General features: G+C 62.0%; 1 protein-coding gene across 6 annotated transcripts in view; it reads right to left on the minus strand.

The window, feature by feature from the left end:
• Nucleotides 1-453: 453 nt before the first annotated feature.
• The window catches only part of MYO18A (myosin XVIIIA), a 37,005-nt gene continuing 12,458 nt past the window's right edge, over nucleotides 454-25,000 (minus strand). The window contains exons 3-43 of one of the 6 annotated variants that reach the window (XM_058037420.1): nucleotides 24,077-24,112; nucleotides 23,440-23,496; nucleotides 22,801-22,888; nucleotides 22,569-22,678; nucleotides 22,314-22,490; nucleotides 21,988-22,198; nucleotides 21,643-21,785; nucleotides 20,876-20,976; nucleotides 20,724-20,787; nucleotides 20,470-20,614; nucleotides 19,070-19,081; nucleotides 18,431-18,607; nucleotides 18,262-18,352; nucleotides 17,985-18,177; nucleotides 17,589-17,675; nucleotides 16,907-17,048; nucleotides 16,538-16,697; nucleotides 16,269-16,455; nucleotides 15,946-16,180; nucleotides 15,018-15,127; nucleotides 14,864-14,929; nucleotides 14,490-14,618; nucleotides 13,893-14,036; nucleotides 12,825-12,914; nucleotides 12,620-12,739; nucleotides 12,432-12,543; nucleotides 12,203-12,330; nucleotides 11,945-12,099; nucleotides 10,677-10,800; nucleotides 10,400-10,600; nucleotides 9,993-10,103; nucleotides 9,571-9,675; nucleotides 9,313-9,459; nucleotides 9,110-9,223; nucleotides 8,850-8,966; nucleotides 8,664-8,747; nucleotides 8,318-8,455; nucleotides 7,052-7,237; nucleotides 6,830-6,969; nucleotides 4,176-4,298; nucleotides 454-1,084 (exon numbers count right to left, since the gene is read on the minus strand). In XM_058037420.1, coding sequence (XP_057893403.1) covers nucleotides 946-1,084; nucleotides 4,176-4,298; nucleotides 6,830-6,969; nucleotides 7,052-7,237; nucleotides 8,318-8,455; nucleotides 8,664-8,747; nucleotides 8,850-8,966; nucleotides 9,110-9,223; nucleotides 9,313-9,459; nucleotides 9,571-9,675; nucleotides 9,993-10,103; nucleotides 10,400-10,600; nucleotides 10,677-10,800; nucleotides 11,945-12,099; nucleotides 12,203-12,330; nucleotides 12,432-12,543; nucleotides 12,620-12,739; nucleotides 12,825-12,914; nucleotides 13,893-14,036; nucleotides 14,490-14,618; nucleotides 14,864-14,929; nucleotides 15,018-15,127; nucleotides 15,946-16,180; nucleotides 16,269-16,455; nucleotides 16,538-16,697; nucleotides 16,907-17,048; nucleotides 17,589-17,675; nucleotides 17,985-18,177; nucleotides 18,262-18,352; nucleotides 18,431-18,607; nucleotides 19,070-19,081; nucleotides 20,470-20,614; nucleotides 20,724-20,787; nucleotides 20,876-20,976; nucleotides 21,643-21,785; nucleotides 21,988-22,198; nucleotides 22,314-22,490; nucleotides 22,569-22,678; nucleotides 22,801-22,888; nucleotides 23,440-23,496; nucleotides 24,077-24,112 — 5,199 coding nt within the window. In that variant the 3' untranslated portion in view covers nucleotides 454-945. Of the gene's footprint in view, nucleotides 1,085-4,175; nucleotides 4,299-5,764; nucleotides 5,829-6,829; nucleotides 6,970-7,051; nucleotides 7,238-8,317; nucleotides 8,456-8,663; nucleotides 8,748-8,849; nucleotides 8,967-9,109; nucleotides 9,224-9,312; nucleotides 9,460-9,570; nucleotides 9,676-9,992; nucleotides 10,104-10,399; nucleotides 10,601-10,676; nucleotides 10,801-11,944; nucleotides 12,100-12,202; nucleotides 12,331-12,431; nucleotides 12,544-12,619; nucleotides 12,740-12,824; nucleotides 12,915-13,892; nucleotides 14,037-14,489; nucleotides 14,619-14,863; nucleotides 14,930-15,017; nucleotides 15,128-15,945; nucleotides 16,181-16,268; nucleotides 16,456-16,537; nucleotides 16,698-16,906; nucleotides 17,049-17,588; nucleotides 17,676-17,984; nucleotides 18,178-18,261; nucleotides 18,353-18,430; nucleotides 18,608-19,069; nucleotides 19,082-20,469; nucleotides 20,615-20,723; nucleotides 20,788-20,875; nucleotides 20,977-21,642; nucleotides 21,786-21,987; nucleotides 22,199-22,313; nucleotides 22,491-22,568; nucleotides 22,679-22,800; nucleotides 22,889-23,439; nucleotides 23,497-23,971; nucleotides 24,113-25,000 lie in introns of those variants that run through there. The other 5 variants (XM_058037419.1, XM_058037421.1, XM_058037424.1 and 2 more) reach the window with 5 other exon arrangements.

Raw genomic sequence — 25,000 nt, forward strand, 5'->3', positions numbered from 1 at the left:
TACTGGGGAAAGGGAAACAACCTGCCAGGGAGGGAGGGGGGTCCCCGGGGTGTAGGGTGTCCCCGGGGCCAGGGCACAGCACGTGGCACGGGGACAGCACAGGGCCAGGGCCGAGGCTGAGCCGCGCAGGCAGCCAGCAACGCACATCATCATCTCCTCCGCGTTAATTATTTAACGCCAGCAGGCAGAGGCTCTGTCCCGCTGCTCATCTGCATATTTATGAAGATTGATAAATGATTCAGCACTGGCACCCACCAGGGCTTCCCCCACCCTGCTCCCCTCCCCAGCACCCATGGGTGCAGCAGGCTCAGGGAATAGGCCAGACTTGGCCTTTCCATGAAGCTCTGCATCCCTGCTGGGGATGGATGCATTCCATCAGACCCTTCCACCATGCAAACACCCCCCCAAAACGGGGAGACCCCCCCAGGCACACGGAGCAGGCAGCAGCCAGTATCACCAGCCAGAAATGACGTTTATTTTCATACTGAAAGTAAAGGGGGTGGGGGAAGATGCACAGCTGGGCTAGTGCAAAACAGCCAGGCAGAGGTGGGGGGCTGGGGGGGAGGTCACAAAATCCCGGGTGGGCACATGGGACCCTCTCCCCATGTCCCCCTCCCGGCTGCTCCCCAGGGCCCGGCCAGCGAGAGACGTCTTTGGCTCAACTAAAAGGGGTGTAAGAGGACGGCAGGGTGCCGAAGGGGGGAGTTTAAGTTACAAAACAAGGTGCCAGCAGGCACTGAGGAATAAATCCCGGGTGCCCGAGCAGCCGACTCCGCCGCCAGGGACAGACAGGAGGTGGGAGGGAAGGGGGTGCAGCCAGCGAGCCGGCCGGGCTGCTCCTCCCGTGCGTGCCCCCCAAACCCGTGCAGAACAAATACCGGCTGCCCGGGGCGGCCCCGGGGCTGAGCGTTCCCTGCCGGGGCGGTGGGAAGCGGCGGCGGGGGGCTAGGCGGGGGTCTCGGCAGCCCGGCTCTCCGCCTCGCTGGCACTGGGGGAGCTGCGGGACGAGCGGCGGGTGCTGTCCCCGGCGTCCTGCTCGTCGTCCCATCTGTCGTAGGTGAAGGTGTGCCGGGAGCTCGTGGGGCTGTGGGAGAGAGCAGGGTTAGGAGGGAGGGTGGTGAGGGGCTCCGTGTCCCCAGCATGGCTTGGCTGCTGAGCTCGACTCCCGTGAGCCAGCACGCCAGCTGGATGGAGCCTTGATTGCCTCCTTTTTTATTCTTTCCGAGATATTTGGGACATGCCTCACTGCAAACAGCTCCTCGCTGCGCTGAGCTGAGCCCCTGCTCTGCAGTGGGGCCGAGCTGAGCCTGCCCAGGAAAAGGCTCAAGGCCCTGAATGCCAACACCAGGGCTCCCAGACACCCTGAGGGTCCTGAACACGAGCCCAGGGCTGGGTGCTGGGGGTGCTGCTCCCCATGATGCCTTCCCTTCCTCTGGGACAGACAGCTCAAGGCAACCACATTTCCAAAAGGCTTTTTTCCCTTCCTCCAGCCGCTCTCCTATTCAGCCATCAGAAAGGATGAAGCCGGCTCTGAAATCGCTGCCAGCAAGCCCAAACACACCCTCTCTGCATCAAACAGCGTGCAGAGCTCCAGAGTCCTGCAGGTTGATGCCATTCACACCCCAAATTCCCATCACAGGCACCCAAAAGGCCACAGAGCAACTCAGCTCCAGCAGCCCAACCTGGGCGCTGCCTCTCCCCATGCTCACACACTGCAGTGGGTGCATGTTAGTACCCATCCCACTCCCCTCCGCTCCTGGGCGCTGTGCTGCCCATCAAACCCTTACAAATTTCCTGAAGGAATAAATCCAGATGTGTCCTGGCGACGGCTGGGGAGCCAGGAAGGGATTAGCACTTCCCGGTGTCCCGCAGCTGCTAATCCCGAGCACACGGGCACTGCCGGTCCTGCTGCGGCCACGCCGGGGATCTCCCCACGGATGGAGATGCCCAAAGCAGGGCAGCCGCAGGCACAGAGGGCTGCCCCGTGCCCCATGCCGGCGGAGGAGAGCTCCGGAGCCAGGAGAGGGTTAGGGCGAGCGGTTAGTGGCACACGGGGAGGCTCATGCTGCACGGCACACACCGCTCCCACCTCCTGCCTCAGTCGCTCTCGGGACGGTACAGGTACTTCATCATCAGGTTGTCCACCTGCTTTTTCCGCTGCTTCTCCTCCTTCTTGCCCCGGGTGGGACGTGCCGGCTCCTCGCTCCCCGCCCCCCGAGGGCCCTTCTTGACGCTGGAGGTGCTGCGGTAGGAGCTGGTGGAGCCAGAGGAGGACTCGGAGGAGGAACTGGACTCGGATGATGATGACTGCTGCTTCTTCTTCTTCTTCTTGGATTTCTTCTTGCTTTTCTTGGCACGCTTCTTGGAGCTCTTCTTCTTCTGCTCCTCCTCTTCCTCGGAGGAGCCCGAGCTGCTGCGGCACCGGCAGGTGTGCCGGGAGAAGTCGAGGGCGGACGCGGAGCGGCGCAGGCTGCCGGAGGGGCGGTCAGCGGCGCCCAGCGGGGCCGCGCTCCGGACACTGCGGACACTGCGGACACTGCGGCCGTCATCGCCCGAGTCGGGGCTGGAGTAGCCCCTGGCCTGCAGCGGGCGGTAGCTCAGCACCTCTTGGATGGCGGCCTCCAGGTCGGGGTCGAGGTAGGAGCGGTGCCGCACGGGACGGGCGTCCCCGGCTCCCTCCTCCTCCTCGGAGGCCGCGCTGCGGGGCCGCGGGGGCACCGAGAAGCTGCGCCCCAGGAGGGGCTGCCCGCGGGACCCCTCGTCCGCCTCCTCCAGGCGGCTGCGGGCCAGGGAGAGCCGCGACTCAGGGCGGCCCTCGGGGCCCCCGCGCCGGCTGCGCAAGCTGCCGGGGCTGGAGAGGGCGAAGCTCAGCACCGAGCATCCCTCGTCCGCATCGTCGCCGTCCTCCAGCCCGCGCCAGGAGGCGGAGGAGACGCGGCTCACCGGGGCGGAGGCGACGGACGCTTTCTCTACGTCGGTGGCCGACAGCGACCACCGCTTGTCCAGCCCTTGGCGAGCCCGGCCGCTGGCGTCGGCGAAGGCGCGGGCGATGACGGCCGCCCGGTCCCGGGGCTCGCCGCCGCGGGCCGCCCGGCGCGGGGGGCGCTCGGGGGAAGGCGGCCGCTCGGCCAGGGCGCTGAACAGCGTCTGCTCATCCCCGAGGCCGCCTATGGAGTCCTTGAGGCCCGGCCGCTTCCTGTAGCTGAGGGAGCTCAACACGGACGCGGGCCGCTCCTCGGGCTCGGGGCCGTCCGGCGGGGCTGACCTGCGCCGCGGCACCGCGGCCCCGCACGCACCGGGGAGACAAGAGAGACACGGAGATGAGCGGGAGGAGGAGGGGGGCGGCCTCGGCAATTTGCGTCAGCGGGAAATGGCATCGTGGAAAAATGTCATGTAAATGGGGGAATTGTTCTAGCCCAGCACTTTGATCCCCCCTTTAAAGTGTTGCCTTCAATTTATTTCATTGTCGGCTACCTGGAGCCGCTGCGTTTGATTCCCGACTTCAGAAAAGGTGGAATTATCTCCAATAACAAAATGTTTTACATCTGCACCGCTGAATAAATTAAACCAATTAACAGAAACCAGCTCAGATCTTTCCCCCCTGCTCGGCAGAGGGAGGGAGTCCCCTGGGACTCCTGGAGCCCTGCTAGGAAATTGGGTTTGGATAAAAGCAATCTGCGCTCAGCAGGCAAGCTTTTTACAGGGGGGAGTGGGGCTGCGTGCTCAGCCCCATGCCGTGGGTGCACCTGGGCACGTTCCCCACCTCTGCCAACATTTTCTGAGAGGTGTGGGGAGAGACGGGGTGGGGCTGCAGAGGAAGGCAGGATGGAGCAGGGAATCAATCCTGGAGAGATGGAATGCTGCACAGAGCTAAAGCCCAGCACCACAAGCCCTGGGGAGGCAAACGGGGTGGGGGCCGTGGATGCCCCATATGCCTCCATGGTAGGATGAGGGAAAGGAGACAGGGAGTTCCCCCTGGGTGGGGGGAGATGTGTCCCCAATGAAGACTGAGCCGCTCACCAGCATTAATCCTTCCCTGGCCATCCACACAAGCACCAGGGGGGAACACAGCACCAAATGCCACATCCCACGGGCACCCACCCAGCCCTATGCATGTCCCAGCACAGCTCAGCCCATCCTCTGCCCGCCAGCCCCATGCCCAGCCCTGCACCCACCTGCTGCCCTTCAGGCTGCCATCATCAGAGAGCGTTTTGGAGGAGCCTTTGTTCTTGGAGAGCCAAGACTTCACCCCATCCACGCGCTCCTCCAGCTCCGAGTCCACATCTGAGTCACCGTCGCTGCCAGAGGAGCGGGTCAGGGTGGAAGAAAGCAAGAGGTCAGCAAGGGGCAGTGAGTTTTTGGGTGCTGGAGAGATGGAAGTGCACTGGAAGGCACTGAACCCCTCCAGCACCCACTGCCTGTGTACCCTGGCATGGGTGAAACCCCATCCTATGGTTCTGCTCCATCTCTGGGGCATAATCTGCACACACATAGCTCAACCTGCAAACCAGGGGCTCCCTGCAGCACCCCTAAACCCCTGTGGCTGCCCAAGGGGCTCCTGCACCCTCTGCCCAACATCTCCCTGTCACTGCCTGGCTCCAGAGCTGGAGACAGCAAGGCCTGGCTTTGGGGCAGCAGGCAGGGCACAGCTCCAGAAACACAGGAGATTTCCAGCTCCAGGACTGGGGAGGAAATAAGTGGGTTCATTTTATAGGCTGCCGTGGAGCGCAGAATTACAGCGAGGAAGAGCAATGCTGATGGCCCCGGGTAAACAGGAGTTTAGCAGGCGGAACAGAAACGCTCCGGCACGGCGGGCTGGGAGCACAGCGGGCAGATTTACAGCCCTGCCGTGCCCCAGAGCCCCTGATTTACGTCCCGGCGTAAAAAAAGTCCTATCTGGCTTAAACCATCTAATTTATAACGGCCGTTGGTAACCATATTGATTGCCTTTAGAAAGAAGGTGCTGTCTGCATTGCAAAATCCATTCCTCCACGTTAAAAGCATCCCTGAATAAATCTCTCTTAATACCCCAGCGCTTACTGCTTTCATTAGGGCTACGGCAGCAGCGTCGGGATCTATACGGAAATTGAAGCGGTGTGGTGCCCTCTCGCCACCCCGCTCCCACCAGGCCACTCCAAGGAAGGGATGGGATGTATGACAGGATCTTAAATGGCCTTTTCTCCACCTGGTTTTGGGCTTATTCCCTGCCTGGGAATGAAAGCAAACAGCACAAGGGACAGGCCTGGATAGACCCTGTATATGAATGCTTCTCTTTTTAAATTCAGAGCAACGAGCCGCTCTCCATCCTGCGCATCTCCCTCCCCTGCAATACATCCAGGCAACGCTGGGCTTGGGGAAAAAAAAAACACAGAACGACACCAAAAATAACCCCAACGAGCCCCAAAAACAATCTCTGGGGGCAGCTAAGGTTTTCTGACCAATGGAATTAAGCTCCACATCAAACACAGTTTATGTCCAGGCAAACGTGCCGTTAGTTAAGCAGGACTGTGGGAGCGACCATGGATGGGGTATTAATTAGTGTCAGCAGGGCTCCATTGCTGCCCCATGCTGACACATGGCAGAGCATCACCCCCCCAGCCCATCCCAGGGGCTCATCCCGTCCCCATGCACGGGATGTGGTTATGTGCCCTGCTGTGCTGTGCTGGGCCATGCCGTGGGTGCTGTTAGGGCATGCAGAGTTGGGCCAGTGGCATGCGGGACCCCGGCCCCTGGGGGTGAGGTGGGGGTTAGGGGAGGGGAGGAAGGAAAGAGATGCTCCTCACATTTTACTCTTTCTTTTCTGATACTTTGCCACCATGTCCTGCAAACTGGGAGGGGTTGGAGGGGGCAGGGTTGGAGGGGGGAGAAACAAAACAGAAAAGAAATTAAATGAAAGAAAAAAAAAAAAAATAAAAGACCAAGTGGGCGGGCAAATTAAATTATGGGGAAGGGTCAGGGGAGGGAGGTGAGGCTGTCCTGTGTCCCTGGAGTGGGGTTGCACACAGCTGGATCCCAGCATGCCAGGTTGGGTGCTGGAGTGTATCCAAAGAAAGGCAACAGAGCTGAGGGAGGATGTGGAGCACAAATCTGATGAGGAGCAACTGGGGGAGCTGGAGGGGCTCAGCCTGGAGGAAAGGAGGATCAGGGGGGACTTTTTCACTCCCTACAACTTCCTGAAAGGAGGTTGTAGCCAGGGGGGTCAGGTGCTGCTCCCAAGGAAAAAGCGATAAGACAAGAGGACAAGTTGTGCCATGGGAGGCTTAGGTTGTCCAGGGAAGTGGTGAAGCCATTGCCTGGAAACATTAAAAAATGTCTGGATGTGGCACTTGGGGACATGATTTAGTGCTAACATGGCAGTGCTGAGTTAATGGCTGGAGTCGATTTTCTCAGAGGTCTTTCCCAACCTAAACAATTGTATGATTCTATAATTCTATCCTGGGCTGGGCTGGATCCCAGCATCCCAAACCTCCTGCCAGCTTGTGCTGCCCTGGCTCCTGGGGCTCCCTGGGCTGTTTCCAGCCAGCTGGCAGGATTCTGGATGCATTTCAGGCACCTCCACAAGTGGTTGAAGCTCATGGGGGCTGCGGGTGGACGGGGGGATGGATGCACAGATGCACGGACCGATGCCTGTGTGCACAGGGGCCCGATGCATGGACGGACAGACACGGGTGCATGGACAGATGCACGTGTGCACGATGCATGGACGGATGCACAGACAGCATCCTGCCAGGGCCAGGCAGAGCCAAGGGGTCCCTGTGGCATTTCTGGAGTGGCAAAGGGAAGCAGTGACCCCCAGGGATGCAGGGGAGCTGTGCCCAGGTGCTCTCACCTGTTGATGAGGTCCTCATTGCTGTCACTCTCCATCTCGTCCTCGATGGCCGCCTGCAGGTCCCCGATGCGCTTGAAGGCCAGCTTCAGGTCTGACTGCAGGCTCTGGTTGGCAGCTTCCAGGCTCTCCAGGTCCATCTCCTGCGGGGAGGGAGTGGGATGAGCTGGATTCCTCAGGGAACAGCCCCCGGTGCCCTGCCTGGCCCTACCACGGGTTCCTCACCAGCTCGTGCTTCTTGCGGCTGGCTTCTGCCTCCTTCTTGGCCAGCTCGCCCATCTCCTCCTTGACGTCGCGGAGCTGCCGCTGCAGCCGCTTGTTCTGCTCCTTCTCCCGGTTCTCGGCGGCCGCGCGCTGATCCCGCTCCTCCGTCAGCTTCTCCATGTTCTCCTTCAGCCGCGTGGCCAGGCTCTGCCGAGCACCAGGGTCACCCCAAATCCCCACGCCTGCGCCCCGACACCCACTGCAAGGATGGATCCCACTCTTATCAATTTACACAAGGTAGATGGAGGAGAAACCACCCCCTCGCAGGGCCAGGGAAAGGGGAGTACAACAGCAAGGGCAGCTCCTCCATCAGTTTCTCCATGTTCTCCTTCAGCCGCGTGGCCAGGCTCTGCCGGGCACCAGGGTCACCCCAAATCCCCCATGGACCTCTCACCCCACAACTGCATCTCGACACCCATCAGCAGGTACTGCAAGGATGGATCCTACTCTTATCAATTTACACAAGGAGATGGAGGAGAAACCACCCCCTCCCACGGCCAGTACAACAGCAAGAGCTGCTCCTCCATCAGCTTCTCCCTGTTCTCCTTCAGCTCTGTGGCCAGGCTCTGCCAAGCACCAGGGTCACCCCAAATGGACCTCTCACCCCACACTCTCACCCTGACACCCACCAGCAGATGATGGGAGGATGGATCCCACTCCCATCAATTTACACAAGAAGATGGAGGAGAAACCACCCCCTCCCAGGGCCAGGGAAGGGGCAGAACAACAGCAAGGGCTTTGTTGAATTGGAAAAATAGATTTAACTGTGTGTGAAGTAATTAAAACATGTAACGTAGGGAAAAAATAGCTCCAGCTCTCCCCCAGCCACTGAGCCAGCCGCTGCATATTTATGGCCCCGGCAGAGAGAGTGGAGAAGGAAATAATAGCTTGGAAAATATGAAGAGGAGAGCTAAGCTGCCGCGCTCCCCGGCAGAGCTGCGGAGGCAGAATATAAAACAGGCTGCGTTCGCGGGACTGGGGAGTCTATAATTTCCCTAAGTCGATGCAGGGAAAGAGCAGCACTTTGCCGGGCTGGGCGGTGGATTACTGTTATCAGTGCTTGCAGGGAGCCTTCCCCGTGGAGACAGGGATGGGCTGCCAGAGGGGGAGGGCTGCAGCGTGGGGGGTCGTGGGGAGGGGAGGCACTCAGAAAACTCTCAGGCAGCTTCGTTGTGGCCCTGCTGCACCCCTGTCCCGGCTGGAGCAGAGGGAAAGCCCCGTGACTACCTCCAGGCGCTTGACTTGCGTCCTCTCGAACTCCAGCCTGGTCTCCAGCTCACGGATCTTGGCCTCCTGCCGGCTCACCAGCGACTTGTCCACCATGGATTGCTCCAGGAACTCCAGCTGGCTCTGCAGACCTTGCAGCTGCGGGAGAGGGCACAGCCTCAGCCTCGACCACAATCACCCTGCCCCCAGTGCCACGCTGTCCTGGAGGAGAGCTGCTGGCCACGCTGCTCCCATCCTGATGGAGAGCTTCCCACCAGAATTCTCTGCACCCCCATGGTGCAGGGCAGTCCTGCATGGTCTCTGGGTGTCCCCCATTGTCCTAGCTTCACTCAGGGTGCATCCTCACCTTCTCCTGCATCTCCTGCTTCTCCTTGCTGACCTCCTCCAGCTGTGCCTGGAGGTCATTCATCTGTGCCAGGTCCCGGGATGCCTGCAGGACACATCAGGGCCGTGAGTGGGGATCCCACTGCACGGGCTCCAAGAGGGACATCTGGAGGGGGTGGGGTGGGTGCAGCTGCTCCTCCCACTTCACCTGGGCCACAGCTGCCTTGTGCTTCTTCATCAGCTCATTCATGTCCTCCTGGTCCTCCTCCAGCCGGCTCTGCACTTCATTCTTTTCCCGCTGCAGACGGCTCAGCTGCTCCTCCAGCTGCAGGGACACACACGTGTCTCCCACTGCATCCCAAGAATGGGGCACTCACCCCCCAAACCCACTCCAAACAACATGGGGCCACCCTGGGTGCAAATGGGGCATGGCCCCACCATGGTTCATCCCAACCCAAACCCACTCACCGCTCCCTTGGCCTTGGCAAGGTCATCAATCTGCAGGTGGAGGTCCTCGATCTCCACCTCCATGGATTTGCGGGCCTTGACAGCGGCTGCACAGGTGAACTCTGACTCTTCCAGCTGCAGGGATATAGCTCAGTGCCTGGCCAGGGAACAGGGACACCCTGTGTCCTTCAACCCTGCAGTATGAGGAGTGTCTAGATGCACACCTGATTCTTGAGCTGGGTGATCTCCCTCTTGCTGGGCGCGTTGTTTTTCAGGTGGTCCAGCATGATCTGAGCATCAGCCAGCAGCGCCTTCGTTCTCTTCAGGTCCCGGCGCAGGCGCTTTTCCGTCTCAAAGTCCCGCTGGTTGGCCTGTGGCAGGGGAAACTTTGCCACAGTTCCATGCCACAGGGGTGTCCACCCCACCATGGCCACCTCAGGGTCCCCAAAGCAAGGCAGATGCCCAGCTGCCCTTCACCCCACCTGCTCGCTGACAGCAGATAACTTGCTCTCCAGCTCCCGCTTCTCTCTCAGCACCTTCTGCTTGTCCTCATACTCCTCCTCCAGCTGCACCTCCATCTGCTTCAGCTGGGGGACAGACAGGGGGCAGCCAGTCAGGGCAGCGGGGAGGGGTCATGACCCCTCCTCACGTGTCCCCACAGCCTGGAGACACTGGGTGACCCCACCAGCCGGGTGTTTGCGCAACCAGAGGCACAGAGCCCGGCAGAGCGTGCTGGCCCGGGCAGCAGAAGGACCGGTCGGACCCGCCGGGCCGGTGGAGCCGGGCTGTGGTCGCTGCGTGGGAGCCGGGTGCTGCATGACAGTGCCCAGCTGGCAGCTCCCAGCCAGGGCATGGGGATGCATCCCAGGCCTTCCTGGGCAGAGGGGACACAGCTGAGCCCTACCTTCTTCTGGCATGACTGCCGGATCTCCTCCACCTCCTCATCACGGCTCTCCACCTCCTTGGCGTGGGTCTGCCGCAGCCGCTCCATCTCCATCTCCAGCCGCAGCTTCGCCTGCAAATGGTGGGGATGTGTTCAGAGCAAAGGGGACGTGGGGACCCCTCCATGGCACTCTCTCACTCACCACTCACCCTGAAAACCCCCCGGTCTGAGGCCAGCTGGGCTGCCCGCCCCATGGTGACCTGGCGGGCCATGGCACGGAGGGCCGGGAGCCGTGTCGGCCGCGGTGATGCCTGGCCTGACGCCGGGCTCAGGGCGGCTGCCTCCTCTTCCCAGGCAAGCCCGGCCCAGGTAATAACAGCCCTGCACGAAACCACCCCACCCAGAAACCTCGCCCCTCCCCGCTGTACCTGCTCCAGCATCTGGATGGTCCCAGCCTGCTCATCCAGTTCCTCCTCCTGATCTTTGACCTTCGCCTCTAGGTCCCTCAGCTGTTTCTTCACCTTGGCCAGGGAGGCTTCATCCTTTGACTCCTGGGAGGAGATGTCCTGCAGCTCTGCCTCCAGCGCCTCTGCCTTCTGTGTCAGCCCTGCGATGTCCGAGTCCCTGTCCTGTGAGAGACAGGGTCACTATCAGCCCGAGGCACCCAGTGATTGAGAGGCTGAGGAGGGTCTGGGGGCTGCTCACCTCCAGCAGCTGCTTGAGGCCAAAGACCTCAGCCACCAGCACATCCTTCTCTCGGCTCAGCTTCTCCCGCTGCAGCCGTTCCCGCTGCGCCTCCTCGTGCGCCTGCGAGAGCTCGCTGTCAAACCTGCACGGGGAGAGTGGGGAGAGCACTCAGCACCCCGGGGACTGATCCTCAGCCCTGTGCCAGGGCACTGCACGGAGCATCCCCTTCCCTCAGCAGCAAGCACTGGGAAGGGTGGTGTGCTGCTGAGTGCTCGTTTGAAACACAGTGCTGACGAGTCTTTAATTGCCACCACGGTGGCACCGAGTCACTCAGACACTCCTCTTGATGCCTTCACTCCAAGCTAAAGGGGAGTGCAGCACCTGCAGCACCAACTCCAGCAGCACCTCAGCTGTTCTCCAGAGCCAGCATGTGCCCATGGGACCATGCCTGCCAATGGCAGGAGCCTGGCTACTCCAAAGCAGCTGGGGACACCAAATCCACCAAGCAGGACATGGAGGGGTCCCTAGGAGAGATGGGCTCTTGTGGTACCTCAGCTCCCACAGCTGCATCCCAGTGTGGGAGTTCCACATGACATGGCACCAGTCCCATTCCCAAAGGGGACACACACCCCCCCAGACGGGATACAAGCCCCTGTTGAAGGAGTGCTCAGCACAGCCTGTAGCCAGGCAGCCACATGGCAGTCTCTTCCAGTGCCCCTGGGATGGGATCAGCTGAGCTTACTCCAAAATCACTGCCTTTGGGGCTTGGAAAACAACCCTGCGCTTGAGTTTGTGACCTGCGTTAAACACCTCGGCAGCTAATCCCCATTTTTCCTTGCGCTGGGTAATAAACAGCTGCATTAGCACAGACTCCAATCCGCGGAAATTGAAATTAATTAGATTGGATTCTCTCGCTGTATTTGTGTGTGCGATCATTACCATAATGAGATGAAAGCGTCCCTGCTGCTTAATAACGTTAGCAAACTTTGGGGCTGGGAGAGGGGACGGGATGGCGGCGCGTGCCGGGTGGAGATGCAGGGCACCAGCAGCCTCCACCATGGGGCAGGACCCCACATTGATGGGATCACTCAGCTCTGGGCCCCCCAAAAGGGCAATGGGGATCCCCCCCACAACAAACGCATCCAAGCTGGGCAGCCCCATCCTGCTGGAGACATCTCGGCCAAGTACGAGCTGGTGAGGTGCCCAAATCCCTGCTAAAATGGTAATGCCACTTCGCCAGGGGCGTGTCACCCATGTCCCCCCCACTGCCAGCGCACTGTCCCCACCTCCGTTGCTTCTTCTCCAGGTCATGGTTGCGTCCCTGCTGTCCCTCAAGGTGCAGTTTGGTGTCCTGCAGCTCAGCAGCCAGGCGCTGGCACTTCTTCTTCAGCTGCTGCAGCGCCCGCTGGCTCTCCTCACTGTCCGCCTGCAGGTCCGCCAGCTGCGGGCAGAGGTGGGCAGGCAGTGTGGGCTCTGGGGTGCCACCATGTCCCTGCTGTCCCAGCCATGCTGAGGGGAGTCCCCAGAGCCGAGCCCCCACTCACCTTGCGCTCCAGCTGCCTCTTGCCCTGCTGCTCCACCTCCAGCTTGTCCTCCAGCTCCTGCTGCAGCCGTTTCTTGGTGAAGTCGATCTCCCGCACCGCTCGCTCGTATTTCAGCCGCCATTCACCACCTGTGTGGGGAAATGTGGTCACCAAGGGGCTGTGGGGGTGGCACAGGGAGAAGGGGACATTGCAGGGTGTCCCAGCAGCCAGCACTGGAGGCAGGACATACCTGAATCATCATCGTCGAGCTCCCCATTGAGCTCAGCCGCCCGGATGAGCCGAGCCTCCATCACCTCCATCTCCATCGACTCCATCTGCTTCTTCAGGGCATCGTACTTGGCCTGGGAGGGGACATGGCCGTGGTGAGCACTTGAGGGGGACAGGAGACACTGTGAGGCTGGGGAGGGGCACCCTTACCTGCAGGTCCTTCATCTCTTTCTCAGCCCGCAGCCTCTCGGCCGTCTCAGCGTCCAGCAGCTGGGAGGCCGACTCGCCGGTGTTGCGCTCGTCCGTCAGCTCCGATGTCAGTTCTGTGATCTGGGGGTGCCAGGGGGAATGGAACCGTGGGCTGGGCCAGGCTGGCACGGCACCAAACCCCATCCCGGCAGCTGCAAAGACCTACCCTGCTCTCCAGGCGGTCGCTGTTGAGCCGCAGCTCGTTGCGCTCCTTCTCCACCTTCTCAAGTTTGCTCTTCAGCTGCTGGATCTCTTCCTGCAACAGAGCGGGCGGTGAGGGAGGGGGCAGGCGCAGGGAAGAGGCTGGCGGGTAGGAGGCTGGCAGCTCTTTGCCCCTCCCCAGCACCCCCCCAGCACGGGATGAGCAGGGTGGGGGCTCCCTGGGGCTGCTCTCCCCTGCCAAGGGCAGGGCAGGGACTTTCCCCAACCCGCTCCGCCGTCGTGCCGACTCCAACCCCATAAATGGTGTCGAAATGCCAGGCAGTCACAGAAAAGCTGCACAGGGATACCCACATCCCCTGTGAGAGGAGGTGGGAGCAAATCCACACAGCAGCAGCTTGCTGAAGGGTTTGGGTGCACCCAGCCCAGGTGGGGAGGGAGGGGGCTGGCCAGGATGCCCAGGGGCCACCAGGCAGTGCTGTGGAAGCATGTCTGGCTGCTAACATCCTCCTCTCTCTTCCTCTGGTCCCAGCACAGGCTGGGGGGGCAGGAGGTGCCCCTGCCCAGGTGCCCCCAGCCAGGTGCCTGTCCCCAGCAGGTCGGGGTGAAAGCTGAGCCAGGCAGCAGCTCGTGCTCGCCGGGTGCACCAGTGTCTGGTTGCCAGTGCGAGCGGAGCCCCCGCATTTGCCTCTCGGCGCACGGTTTCATTTCCATTCTCCACGCTTGTAATTGGGCTCAAGCAACAGCCGGCTCTCGGGATGCTAATGACATGCTGATTCGCAAATTAGGGAGCAATTCGAGCCTGGCGCGGGCAGACGTGGTCCTGCATCTCACCCCATCACGGGCTCCCACATCCCAACCCACCGTGGTGGCATCCTGTATCCTAATCCACCACGGGATCCTGCATCCCACCCTTCCCTGGGCTTTGCTTCCCACCCCACTTCAGGATCCTGCATCCTACCCCACCATTAGCTTCTCCATGTGCCCCCACCGCAGGGTCCTGCATCCCACCCAAGGCCAATGCTCCCCCGAGCCCTCCCTGCCCCATCCAGCATCCCCCAGCATGGATACCCACGTCTTTGCCACGGATCTGGTCCTCAGTGAGCTGCACCTCGATGAGGGGCCGCACCGTGGTGAAGAGCTTCCACCAGGGCCAATCCTTCACCCCTTTGTTCTTCTTGATGTTCTTCTGCACGCACCGGATGGCCAAATCCTGGATCTGTGCAGGGCACGGGGTCAGCAAGGGGTATGGGGTCAGCACAGGGCCACCAGCAGGGCAAAGTGGGGTGTGTGGGTGCTCAGCACCCCTGCCAGCACCCCAGCATGCTTCCCTTCATCAGCATTTGGGCCAACTGCACCAGCAAATCTGCTGTTTGATCCTCTCCAGCCCTTCTAAGTGCTAATCTCAGGAAGATGAGGCACTGTAAGATGCCTGTTTTACACCTTCTCTAATGATAAAAGTAGGAGCTGAAGCGTGGCTTCATCCTTCGGCGGCGATACCCAGCAGCCTCCCTGCCGGTTCCCCCTGGCCCCCCGGTTCCCCCTGGCCCCCCACGGCTCCGGGGGAGGCGGGAGGAGGAGGTGCTGGCCCAGGAGGCGCAGAAAGGCTGCACTGCCCATTTTAGGCGAAATTGTGCAGCAGAGCGGGGAGGGGAGAGCCGCTGGGACGAACCTTTCTCTTCTTGAAGTGCTGCCGTGCCAGGAAGCCCCTGCACGCCGCCTGGAAAAGGGTGATGTTCCTGCTGGTCTGCGTGTCCCGCTGCTCCTCCAGCCTGGCCAGCGATCCAGCCCGGAAAAACACCTGAGGGAGAGGAGCAGGACAGCGATGGGTGCCGGCATCCCTCCGGCCACACCGTGCCACCCTCCGCTGGTGGGGATGTGTCTCTCCCCTCCTCAGCCGCTGGTCCCGTCCCATTGTGAGGTTTTATTCCCCAGGCATGAGGAATGCCGTGGGTGGGAGTGAACAGTGCTGCCCTTTCGGTGTCCCACCGTGCCATGACGCACAGCCTTGCCCACACCCACACCCGGTGGTGTCGGGCACCATACCCGGCTCAAGCCCATGTGGTAGCTGCTCTTCTCCAGGTCCAGCGATTCCAGGAGCTCCTCCACTGCCTGCAGGGAGGGAAAGGTGTCAGGGCCAGGCCCTTTGAGGTGCAGGGGACCCTGGACCACAGCAGTGACTCTGACACGGAGCACATACCCGCTTCTCATCCACCACGATGTAGTTGCGCCCGTGCTTTTTGGTCAGGTGTGGAGCCAGGACATCAAAGCGCCGCCTGAACTCCGCAAACACCATGTGGTCAGGGTAACCTGGGGAAGCAAGGGAGAGTGGGGCTGTGTGGATGCCCAGGGGATGGCCAGGGACAGCCCCACGTGCCCTGACATGCTGGGGTTCATGTTTTGGGAGAGCTGACAGGGTTGCCCCACGTGACACAAGCTCCCCATGGGGTCAGGCATAGCTAGAATGCCCTCAGCCTCCCCATGAGGCTTTCCTTGGCTGCATCCTCCAGCAGTTTTGGCTGGGATCTGAGGAGAAAGCAGCCAGATCCCTCCTTGCGGGGAGAGCAGCGACACGTGTTGCCTGTGCAAGTCCTGCTCTGGCTCCACTCTGAGCCACAGCCAACTCCTGCATCAGGCTCCAGCACTGAGCCTCCATATCTTAATTAACGATGAGGTATTGATGGGAACATTGACCCCGGCACGGGCGGCTGGCCACGGCCATCGATCCAGGAGGTGTGCAGGTGGCATCGATTTCCAATCATGGCAGGAAGGGTCCGGCCTCCAAGTGATAAACCCTCGGCCGGGTGGCTGGCCAGCCAATGTATCGATAAATGCTTTGCTGAGCACAACCCAGAGGCTCTCGTTCCAGCAGGACAGGGGCTGGATGCCAATGGGATTGCTGCCAGGAACCAGCGGCACCAGGGGAAACACCCAATTAAGGCCATGCCTGTCCCCAGTGCAGATAACAGCCCAGCAGGGGAGGGGGAACAGGGACGGGACCACCCTGGGGAGAGGCTCCAGAGTTCAGAGCAAGGGCACGTGCTGAAGGGACTCGTGGGGGTCTTTGGCTCTCCAGTGAGAAGACACAGCTGGGACCTCCACGCCCCGGTGCCGGTGGCAGGGCTCACCTTGGCGGTACATGCGGAGGGCGTCGAGCAGGCGGGAGCCGCGGAGCTGCGCGCGCAGCAGGGGCACGTCCAGCTGCATCAGCCCGGCCTCGCAGTGCTCTGCCGGCAGCTCCAGCTCGCTGCTGCTCACCCGCCGGCACAGCACGGCCTGGGGGTCCCCACCAGCCCCCGCCTTGGGCAGGAAGCAGTGCACAAAGTGCAGCTTGGACTTCTTGATGCTGTCGATGAGGGCGTCCTGCGGGTGCGGCAGAGCGGGGTGAGCGGTGACGTGCGGCGGTGCCCCAGCCAGATGTGGGGATCCCCCTTGGCACCCCCTCACTCACCACTTGCAGCTTGATCTGGATGCAGAGGGATTTCTTCTTGACGGCGGCCACGCCGGTGGTGAAGGTCTTGCGCATGCTGGTGGCGCGGCGCAGGGCCAGCTGGGAGCCGCCCTCCAGCCCCGCCACCGAGCCCGACAGCACCAGCGCCGAGCCGCCGCGCCCCGCAAACAGGCTGCTGATCACCTTCCTGCGGGGCACAGAGGAGGGCACGTCACCCCCCGGCGTCACCTCTCCCCCCTGCCACGCCCCCACCCCAGGGCCCTGCTCACTTCTGGGACTCCTGCAGCAGGGCAGAGGCGTTTTGGGAGGCCGGGTTGTGCTTGACGTAGTTGAGCCATCCCGTAGCGTCGTACTCCACCCAGTTGGTCCCCGAGCTGTGTCCCAGGAGGAAGTGTCGGGGTTTGTCACTGGGGAGCAGCGGGTTGTGCCCTGCAGGGAAACACAGCACCAGTGGGCACAGCCCTGGGGATGAGTGTTTCACTGGGGCATGTCACAGAACCCCAGAATGGCTGGGGTTGGAAGGCACCCTAAAGATCATCCCATTCCAACTCCCTGCCATGGGCAGGGACATCTTCCATTAGAGAGGTTGTTTCTGGTCTAGTGGACACATCCCCACGGTTCCAGGCCCCCCTCCATACCTTCTTTACCCCCTTCCTGGGGACCATAGTAGGAGAAGAGCCGCTCCAGCAAGGTGTCCTCGTTGCCCCCTGGCTGCAGAGCCTCCTCCTCCAGAAGCCACAGCAGCCCCCGCGCCTCGTCCGTGCGGGCCAGAGACCGGACCTGCAGGGTCACCACGCTGGCAGCCACCCCAGCACACCAGGGTCCCCCAGGGCAGGGACACGGGGTGACACAAGGCACCCAGGCCACCCAGGGAGCACACAACCTCACACCGTGGGAGAGGGCTCCTGATTAGTGGAGAAGGGGAAGGTCCATATGGGACACTGGCAGCACATCTCACTGAGGTGGGAAATGCAGTGCTGAAACCCAGCACAGGGATGGTGCCAGCAGCCTCTTCCAGCAGGGACTGGAGAACCCCAGGGACCCCGGGACACTAGGAACCTGAGCACCCTGGGGACCAGAGCACTTTGAAAACTGGAACACCCCAGAAATCTCCAGGCCCCCTGCCCACAGCACAGGCAGCTCCCAGAACAAGAAGGGAACACCATGCTGCAGGATGCACAAAGATGTGGGCTGCACACACAATTGCACCCATGCTCTCATGGCCATCAGCCCCTTTCCTTCCCCTCTACCACCAAAATGCCAAAAAGCTGCCCATCTGCTGCCATGATGGGGCTGGAAGGAAGAGTGGAAGGTGCTTACCAGTGCCTGGTGTGAGGACTGGTCCACAGCAGCTATGGAGCCAGAGGAGCTGGGCTCAGCATCAGCCAGGGCGAGCTCTATGTTCTCCTGGTGAGGGGGAACAGAGGAACAGAGGCAGGTGAGCACCCACACTGCAGAGTAGCAGTGAGAGGGAGCGTGAGCCCATCAGGGTGCTGGTCTTGACGGGGTTTAGAGTGATGCAGAGTGCTAACTCCACCACCTCCCAGCCCAGCCCTCCTGTGCTGTGCTCCTGCAGCCCCTGGACACTGAGCTTTGGTTGGACTGGTCCAAAATGACCACTGCACAAGAAATCAGGGGGGACACATAGGAGGTGTTCACGTGGCTATGGGAGGGCGGGAGTGGAGGAGGCCATGGCAGCCCTGGTGTCCCCGGTACCTCCTTGTATCGCTCCAGCTCGCGGGCGAAGGTGCGCTGGTGGAAGAGCTGCTGCAGGCGCTCCTGGGCGTAGTTGTGGCACAGCTCCTCGAAGGTGGCACCCCGGCCTTGCCCTGCCAGCTTGGGGTTCTGTGCCCCAGGGGTGTCCACCACCGTCACGGAGCACACCGAGTGCTGGCTCGACTTCAGCGCCCTGGGAGGAGCACAGAGGGACACAGTGGGGTCAGGGGGTGCGGGCAGGCACCCCCACTCTCCTGCTGGCCCCCCCAGCACGTACCTGTTGAGGAGGGAGATGAGGAGTGTGAAGAGCTCGGAGTACAAGCCAGCTGCCATGCCCTCCAGGCACTCCAGCGCCGTCAGCTTGGGACCTGCCCAAAGCAAGCCTGAGTGTCCCCAACCCGGCATCCCTTGGGGACACCCGCTGTCCCCACCACACCTCACCCTACCTGTGCCACTGTCCCCCAGGGGAGACTCGTCGGGGCCCTGGCGGAAGGAGGTGGAGCGCTGCAGGGTGCCCTTGGGCTGGTGCTTGAAGATGGCAGAGGAGAGCTCCTCCAGGCTGCAGCCCAGCAGGTAGGCGGCTTTCTGAGCCCACTCGTGCCGTGCAAACTGCTTCCTCCCAGCTGAAAGGTGGAGAAAGGGGGTTCAGAGCCAGGAAGGGCACCCCTAAAAATGGGGAGCGTTTCCAAACAGGCCTGGGATGATCTTAGGGACCCACAGAGTAGGTTAGGGATGATGGGAGCACCCGTTTTGGGGTTTGAGGAGACAGAGATGTTTGGGGTCTAACAGGAGACAGGGGTGAATGGCTTTGTGCTGCTGCAGGCTGAGCCTGGAGCCACACTGGTGTGGAGCACAGACCCCCTGTCAACACTACCCAGGGACCTCTGAGGCTCTGAGCCACCCCACATGGGGACATGTCCCCGCTGGGTGACAGAGTCACACAGACAGACACAGACACACGGACGCTGGGGGGCGGTGGGAGCCGGTTAATGGTGACACACAAGGGACACGGAAGCGGGGTGAGGGTGGCACAGAGGAGGGGGAAGCCAGAGACACACAGAGAACAGAACAGAACGGGACTTTACCTTCGTCGGCGTCTGCATTGCAAAGGGCAGCATGCACCATGCGAACAGAGACACGGGTTAGAAACCACGGCACACGATGGCACGGCAGGGGACACCCTCCTGCCACCACGCCCATGCCACGCCTGCCCCTCCCCAGGCACTGCTGCAGGGACAAACCGTGACCAGCGCGGGGGTCCCTTCCCTTTGAGCCCCCCCGCACCGTGGGCAATGTTGGGGAGCAGCTCGGCTCTGCCCCAGTGCATGGGGAGCCACTTTTGGATCCAAGGAGATTGTGGGGCTGGTGTAACTCAGCTCTGAGCACTCCCAGCGTCCACGAGGCACAGGGGAGGCTTCAGCAGCAGCAGCAGCACAGACTGGGGGTGGGATGCCCACCCCAAGCAGGATGCAGCAACGCTCGCCCCCAGCAGGATTTGGGATTCCCTCCCACAGCAGGCTCCCATGGAGAGGCTCGAGTTGCCTGAGCATCCCGCTGTGGCGGCTGCAGCAGGGCCCTGCTGCCCTCTAGTGCCCTGAGAGCACCCCATGGGCCAGCACAGCACCCCAAGAGCACCCCACAGGCCAGCCCCGCGCCCCAGTGTGCACCCAGACCCCTCTGGTCACTCCTTCTTCATCCCCAGATCATCTTTTCCCCCAGGGCTGCAAATCCCCTGGGTGCAGCCACCAGCTCCAGGTGCCCATTTTGGGGTGACATGCCCAGCTCTCCCACCAGCGTGCAGCACCACAGGCAGAAAGAGAAAGCCACAGGGGAAAAAGAGCAGCCCCCAGAGCCAAATTTGCCATCCCCAGGAACGGAGAGCAAAGCTGGTGCTGTGGGAGGCTCACACCCATGGTGAGAGCTGTGTGCCAGGGCAGCCCTGACCCACACCACCAATGGTGCTGACAGGACTGGGATGGGACTCCTCACGAGCAGCAGGCAAATTTGGGGCTGCCAGGACCCAGCCAGGGTCAGGGTTGGTCCCAGCACACCAGCAGCATCCCAAGCCCCCATTTCAGCCCCCAAATCTGCATTGCGTGGCACCCCCCAGAGCAGAGCCCTCCCCACTCCCATTACCAGCTCCATCTGCCAGTGGCTCTGCAAGGAGGATGGAGGGAAAGGTGTTACACTGGGAATGGGGGATACCCCCCAGCTGCCTCAGCCCCACCCAGGCCCCCACTCCCCCGGGTTGGCAGGGTGTGGGCATGTTCAATTCCCACCAGTTAATGAGACCACCCCAACCATGGGGACAAAGCTGGGTGCCCCAGAGCCCTCAGGGTGGCAGGGCACTGTCCCTCAGCTGACACAGCCTCCCACCCTCTCCCCCAGGGCTTGGTGCACTGCAGGCTGTTTGCAAGGTGTGTCTGGAACCCCTCACATCCCTCAGTCCCAAATCTCCTCTCGGTAATGGCTCCCAGCTTGTTACCTTTGGTTGCCCCAGCAGCTCCCAGATGGTAGATGGCCCCCAGGATGAGCCAGAAGGCTTTCTGCTCATCTCCTGAGATGCCCATCACCTTCATGGCTGTCAGGAGCTTGCTGAACTGCTGGGTTGCCTTCTGCTTTTCCTCTGGCTGTGGAAAACAACAGGAGCCATTGGTCTGGGAGCCCAGCTCTGCCTCCCCCTGCACTGAAATGGGCCAGAGACCCCCACCTTCCCCTACAGCCCCCCATGGCAACAACCTTGGAGGGGGGCACGATGCCGAAGACATTGTTCTCTGCCAGGTGGTTGAAGTGAAGCTCAGTCCTGCAGGGATAAACACCATGATTGGCCCCATGGGGGAGGTCCCAGGGACCCCCCCACGATGGAGGCCATGCTCTCCCCCCCAGCTCACCTCAGGGTGCTGTCAGAGCAGGCCAGCAGGTAGTAGAAGACATTGAAGGTGGCCTCGTTGGCCGGGTGCCGGGCCACGCGCAGCTTCTCCAGCAGCAGGGTCTGGCAGAGGGGAGACAGTGAGGAACTGTCCCCAAGTGCCCCACTCCCACTGAGACCCCCAACCCACCCCAGCCTTATCCTTGCTGCCTGCCCAGGGTCCTCATGGTGTTGTGAGAGTCTCCCTTTCACTGCAGGGCACCATGTGAATACAAACATCACCCACGCAGCCCATGAACATCTCTCCTCAGTGAAAGTTACTAGAAGAGCATGGAGTACATCTCCTGGATTTTAAGGGCTCTGCTGTTATCACAACAGCATTTTGGGACTGATTTGGGGACTAACTCAGCAAGGGATCCCATCTGATGGGTGTGAACAAGGACAGGAGCAGGATGCCAGGCTGCTGAGCGCTGTGAGCATGGCTGTACTTCTGCAGCAGAGCTTGTAGTGTACAAAACACCAGGAGAATCATGGAATGGTTTGGATTGGAAGGGACCCAAAAGATCAGCGAGTTCCAAAACCCTGCCATGGACAAGGACACTTTCCCCTATCCCAGGTTGCTCCAAATCCTGTCCAACCTGGCCTTGAACACTGTCACAGCGGATGGGGCAGTTACAGCTTCTCTGGACAACATTCCCCTGAGGATGGGCTGGATCCCACACCACGGGGAACCACACTGGCAAGGATGGACCAGCTGCCCTGCTGGGGGGGCCACCCTGGTCCCCTCACCTGTACAGAGGCAGACGCCACCTGCCCGGCCTGGTCGAAGTCCAGGGAGATGATCTGGGAGAAGCGTGTGGCGTTGCCGTTCATGCCGGTGCTGCTATTGCCAAAAGCCTCCAGGATGGTGTAGAGGGCCTGCCACTTCTCCACTGCAGGAAAAGAAGCAGAGCAGTGCAGGGGCTGTGCAGTGGGCAGGGAGCCAGAGCTGGCTGGGCGGGTGCTGCTGCTCCCTGGCACAGCAAAGGCACCGGTGTGACAGTGACAGCCAGTTCGGCGCGTGTCCAGCCACTGCCGCGTGCGTGGGGCTGTGACAAAGCAAGCGGCGTGTGCAGGCAGGACAGAAGGACTCACCAGAGAACACCTTGCCGGTGCTGCCGGCGATGGTGGCGAGGTACTGCACCAGGTGCTGGCAGTTGGTGGTTTTGCCGCTGCCGCTGGCGCCCAGCAGGACGATGGCCTGGTCCTGGCGGCTCATCAGCATGCTGCGGTACGCCGCCTGCGCCACCGCGTAGATGTGCGGGGACGTGTCCTCCCTGCGGCACCCCTTGAACATGTGCATCACCTGGTGGGGACAGGGAGGGGAAACAGGCAAGGGTCAGCACCCTGCCACCCCCACTGCCCCCTCTGCACGGTGCCAGCTGCGTGTCCCCTCTGGTGTCCCCCCAGAGCAGCGTCACCTTCTCGGAGTACATGGAGGGGGAGCTCAGCGGGTTGATGATGACCATGGTGGGCCCGGCGTAGGTGTGCAGGAGGTTGCCGCCGTAGCGCTGGCGCAGCGTGTGCAGCGTGCTGGACTCGTTGAGGTAGAGGAGGCTGGCGAGGTCCTCGACACGGTCACAGGACGGGGGGTTTGCCTGGCAGCGAGGTTGAGACGGGGCGGGTCAGGCGGGGAATGGGGATCGGCCCCACCGGCCCCCGCCCCGCAGCCCTACCTTCTCCACATCGTCCTCCTCCACCTCCAGGACGGCTCCGTCGTGGTCCAGTTTCACCTTCACTTTGCCCTCGGGCAGGGGACTGCCCGCCTCCGGCCGCAGCTGGCTGCCTGTGAGGGGCACGGGGCACTCAGAGGGGCCGGGCTGGCAGCCCCCAGGGACACTGCACGGGGGTCAGGGGGGCTCACTGTGCCACAGGAAGGACGGGGTGCTGTGTCCCAGCAGTGCTCACCCAAGGAGAAGCCATCCCTGTGCACCAGCCACACCTTCTCGGTCTCGTACCAGGCCTCCTCAGCTGCTATCTGCTCCTCTGTCTTGGCCTGTGGGACAGCAGATGTGGAGAGGCTGTGGTGACCTGCCCCCTGCCCTGCCTCACCGCCTCCCCTCATCCCTGGGGCTGGAGGGAGCAGGGCTGGCTGGCCACAGGGGCACGTGCTGGACAGCCAGGCCACCTCCACCAGCCACAAACCCTCCCAGCACATGTCCCCAGTTTGCCTGCTGGGGACCCCAGTGGGCGCAGGGCTGCAGAGACCACCAGGGCCCTACCACAGCTTGGGGCAGACATAAATACACAGTGACCCACAGGAACATTCACTACGGCCACCTTGGGCGAGCCTGGAGGGGCCAAGCTCCCAAACCACAGCCCTGAGAGCAGGCACCCACATGTCAGGATGCAGGGACACCAGACATGCTAAGGGGACATGGGACATGCTGCAGCGACATGCTGTAGGGACACAGGACACACTGAGGCACATAATGGAGGGTCACAGGACGTGGCACAGGACTCTGCCATGGGAAATGCCAGGCTGGTGGCCAGCACAGCGGGGATGTCCCTGGCACAAGGAGAGCAGGACGAGCTCCAAAGCCAAACCTGAGCTGCAGCGGGGACGGGGCCGAGGGGAGCTGCCGGCGCATCGTCCGCTGGACCCTGGCGAGGCCGAGAGAGGCGCTGAAGGCGAGAAGGGCTCAGCCCTGCCCCGCACACAGCACAGAAAGAGGGGACGGGGAGCAAGCAGGGGCAAAGCACCGCTGTGCCAAGCCCTGTGGGCACTCCTCGTGCCACGGCCACCACTGTGGGCAGCGGGGTGGAAGGACACTGGCCACGAGGCCGTGCTGCCAAAGCCCCGGGGCTGGGGGTCACTGCAGTGACCCCGCTCTGAGCTCTGCCAGCACCACGCGCCACAGCTGCTCCGGCACGAGCCATGCACCCTGCCTATGCCAGCACTCTGCCCCCTCACACCCTGCTCCACACCCCTGCCCGCCCCAGCTGTGCCACCTCCACTGAGGGCACCCTCCTGGGACGTCTGGCTTCCCGAATGACCTCGCTGGGGCGGGGAGAGGCACCCAGCCCCGGCTGGCCCCACGGCAGCCCACGGAGCAGGGTGGGATGGGGGAAGCCTTACACTCCAGCAGGAGGCGCGGGCGCAGACGCCAGCCCAGAGGCACACAGAGGATGGCAGGGGGTCGCTGGTGGAGGCACAGGGCTCCTGAGGACGGGGGTACAGTACCTGGCTGGGTGCCGAGGCGGAGGCGGCGGGGTCCAGCTAACGGCAGCAAGGAAGGAGGAGAGAAAGAAGAGAGGGGGTGAGAGGCAGAGAGCAGAAGCAGCACCCTGACAAGCCACAGGGCCCCAGCATGGCCATGATCACGCAGCAGCACCAGGACATCATCCATCCCAGCCACCACAGTGTAACTGGGCCCCTGCAGGGATGCAGGCAGTTCCCCATCCCCAGCACAGTCTGGGCAATGATCCCCAAACCCACCAACAGCCCTGGTCATCCATTCCCTGCTGCCAGTGTCACCCACAGATGGACCACGGAACTGGCAGCCAGACACAGGGGTACAGTCACTGTGTGCAGAGCACATGGCACCTCTGGGGCAGCCACAGGCTGCCCATGCCTCCCCATCCCTGAGAGCGCAACACGCAAGCACCAACACCTCTGGAGTTACAGAAGTGGTGAAGATCCTCTCCAGCCGGAGCTGCGCCTCCTCAGATGGGCTCAGCACGGACGCAGGGCCAGGGGAAGCAGGGCCAGGGGCAGCCTGGAGGCAGAGCACCATTAGCTCCAGGCCAGCTGTCCCACAGCCCTCACAGCCCTGGCACACGGGCACCAGCAGGGCCATTGCAAAGGCCCTCCCAGCCCTGCAGCCCATCAGTGCTTGGGGCGGGTCCCAGGGGGAAGGCACAGCCGGGTACCAGTGCGTACCCACAGTGTCCAGGGACCTGTGTCACCATCCTACACACCTGCTGGGGGGCAGCCGGGGCATTTTTCACAGGGGTCTGCCGCTTCTCGCTGGTCTGCAGCTTCTTCTCCACATGAAATGGAGGGGAGACAAGGGGCAGCATGATGGAGTGGCCACAGCACACGCAGCTGCCCCAAAAAAGTGACTCCCACCCACACCGCACATCTGAAAACCACTGCAAACCATGC

Source organism: Melospiza georgiana, chromosome 19, assembly GCF_028018845.1.
Source record: "Melospiza georgiana isolate bMelGeo1 chromosome 19, bMelGeo1.pri, whole genome shotgun sequence".
Lineage (NCBI taxonomy): Eukaryota > Metazoa > Chordata > Aves > Passeriformes > Passerellidae > Melospiza > Melospiza georgiana.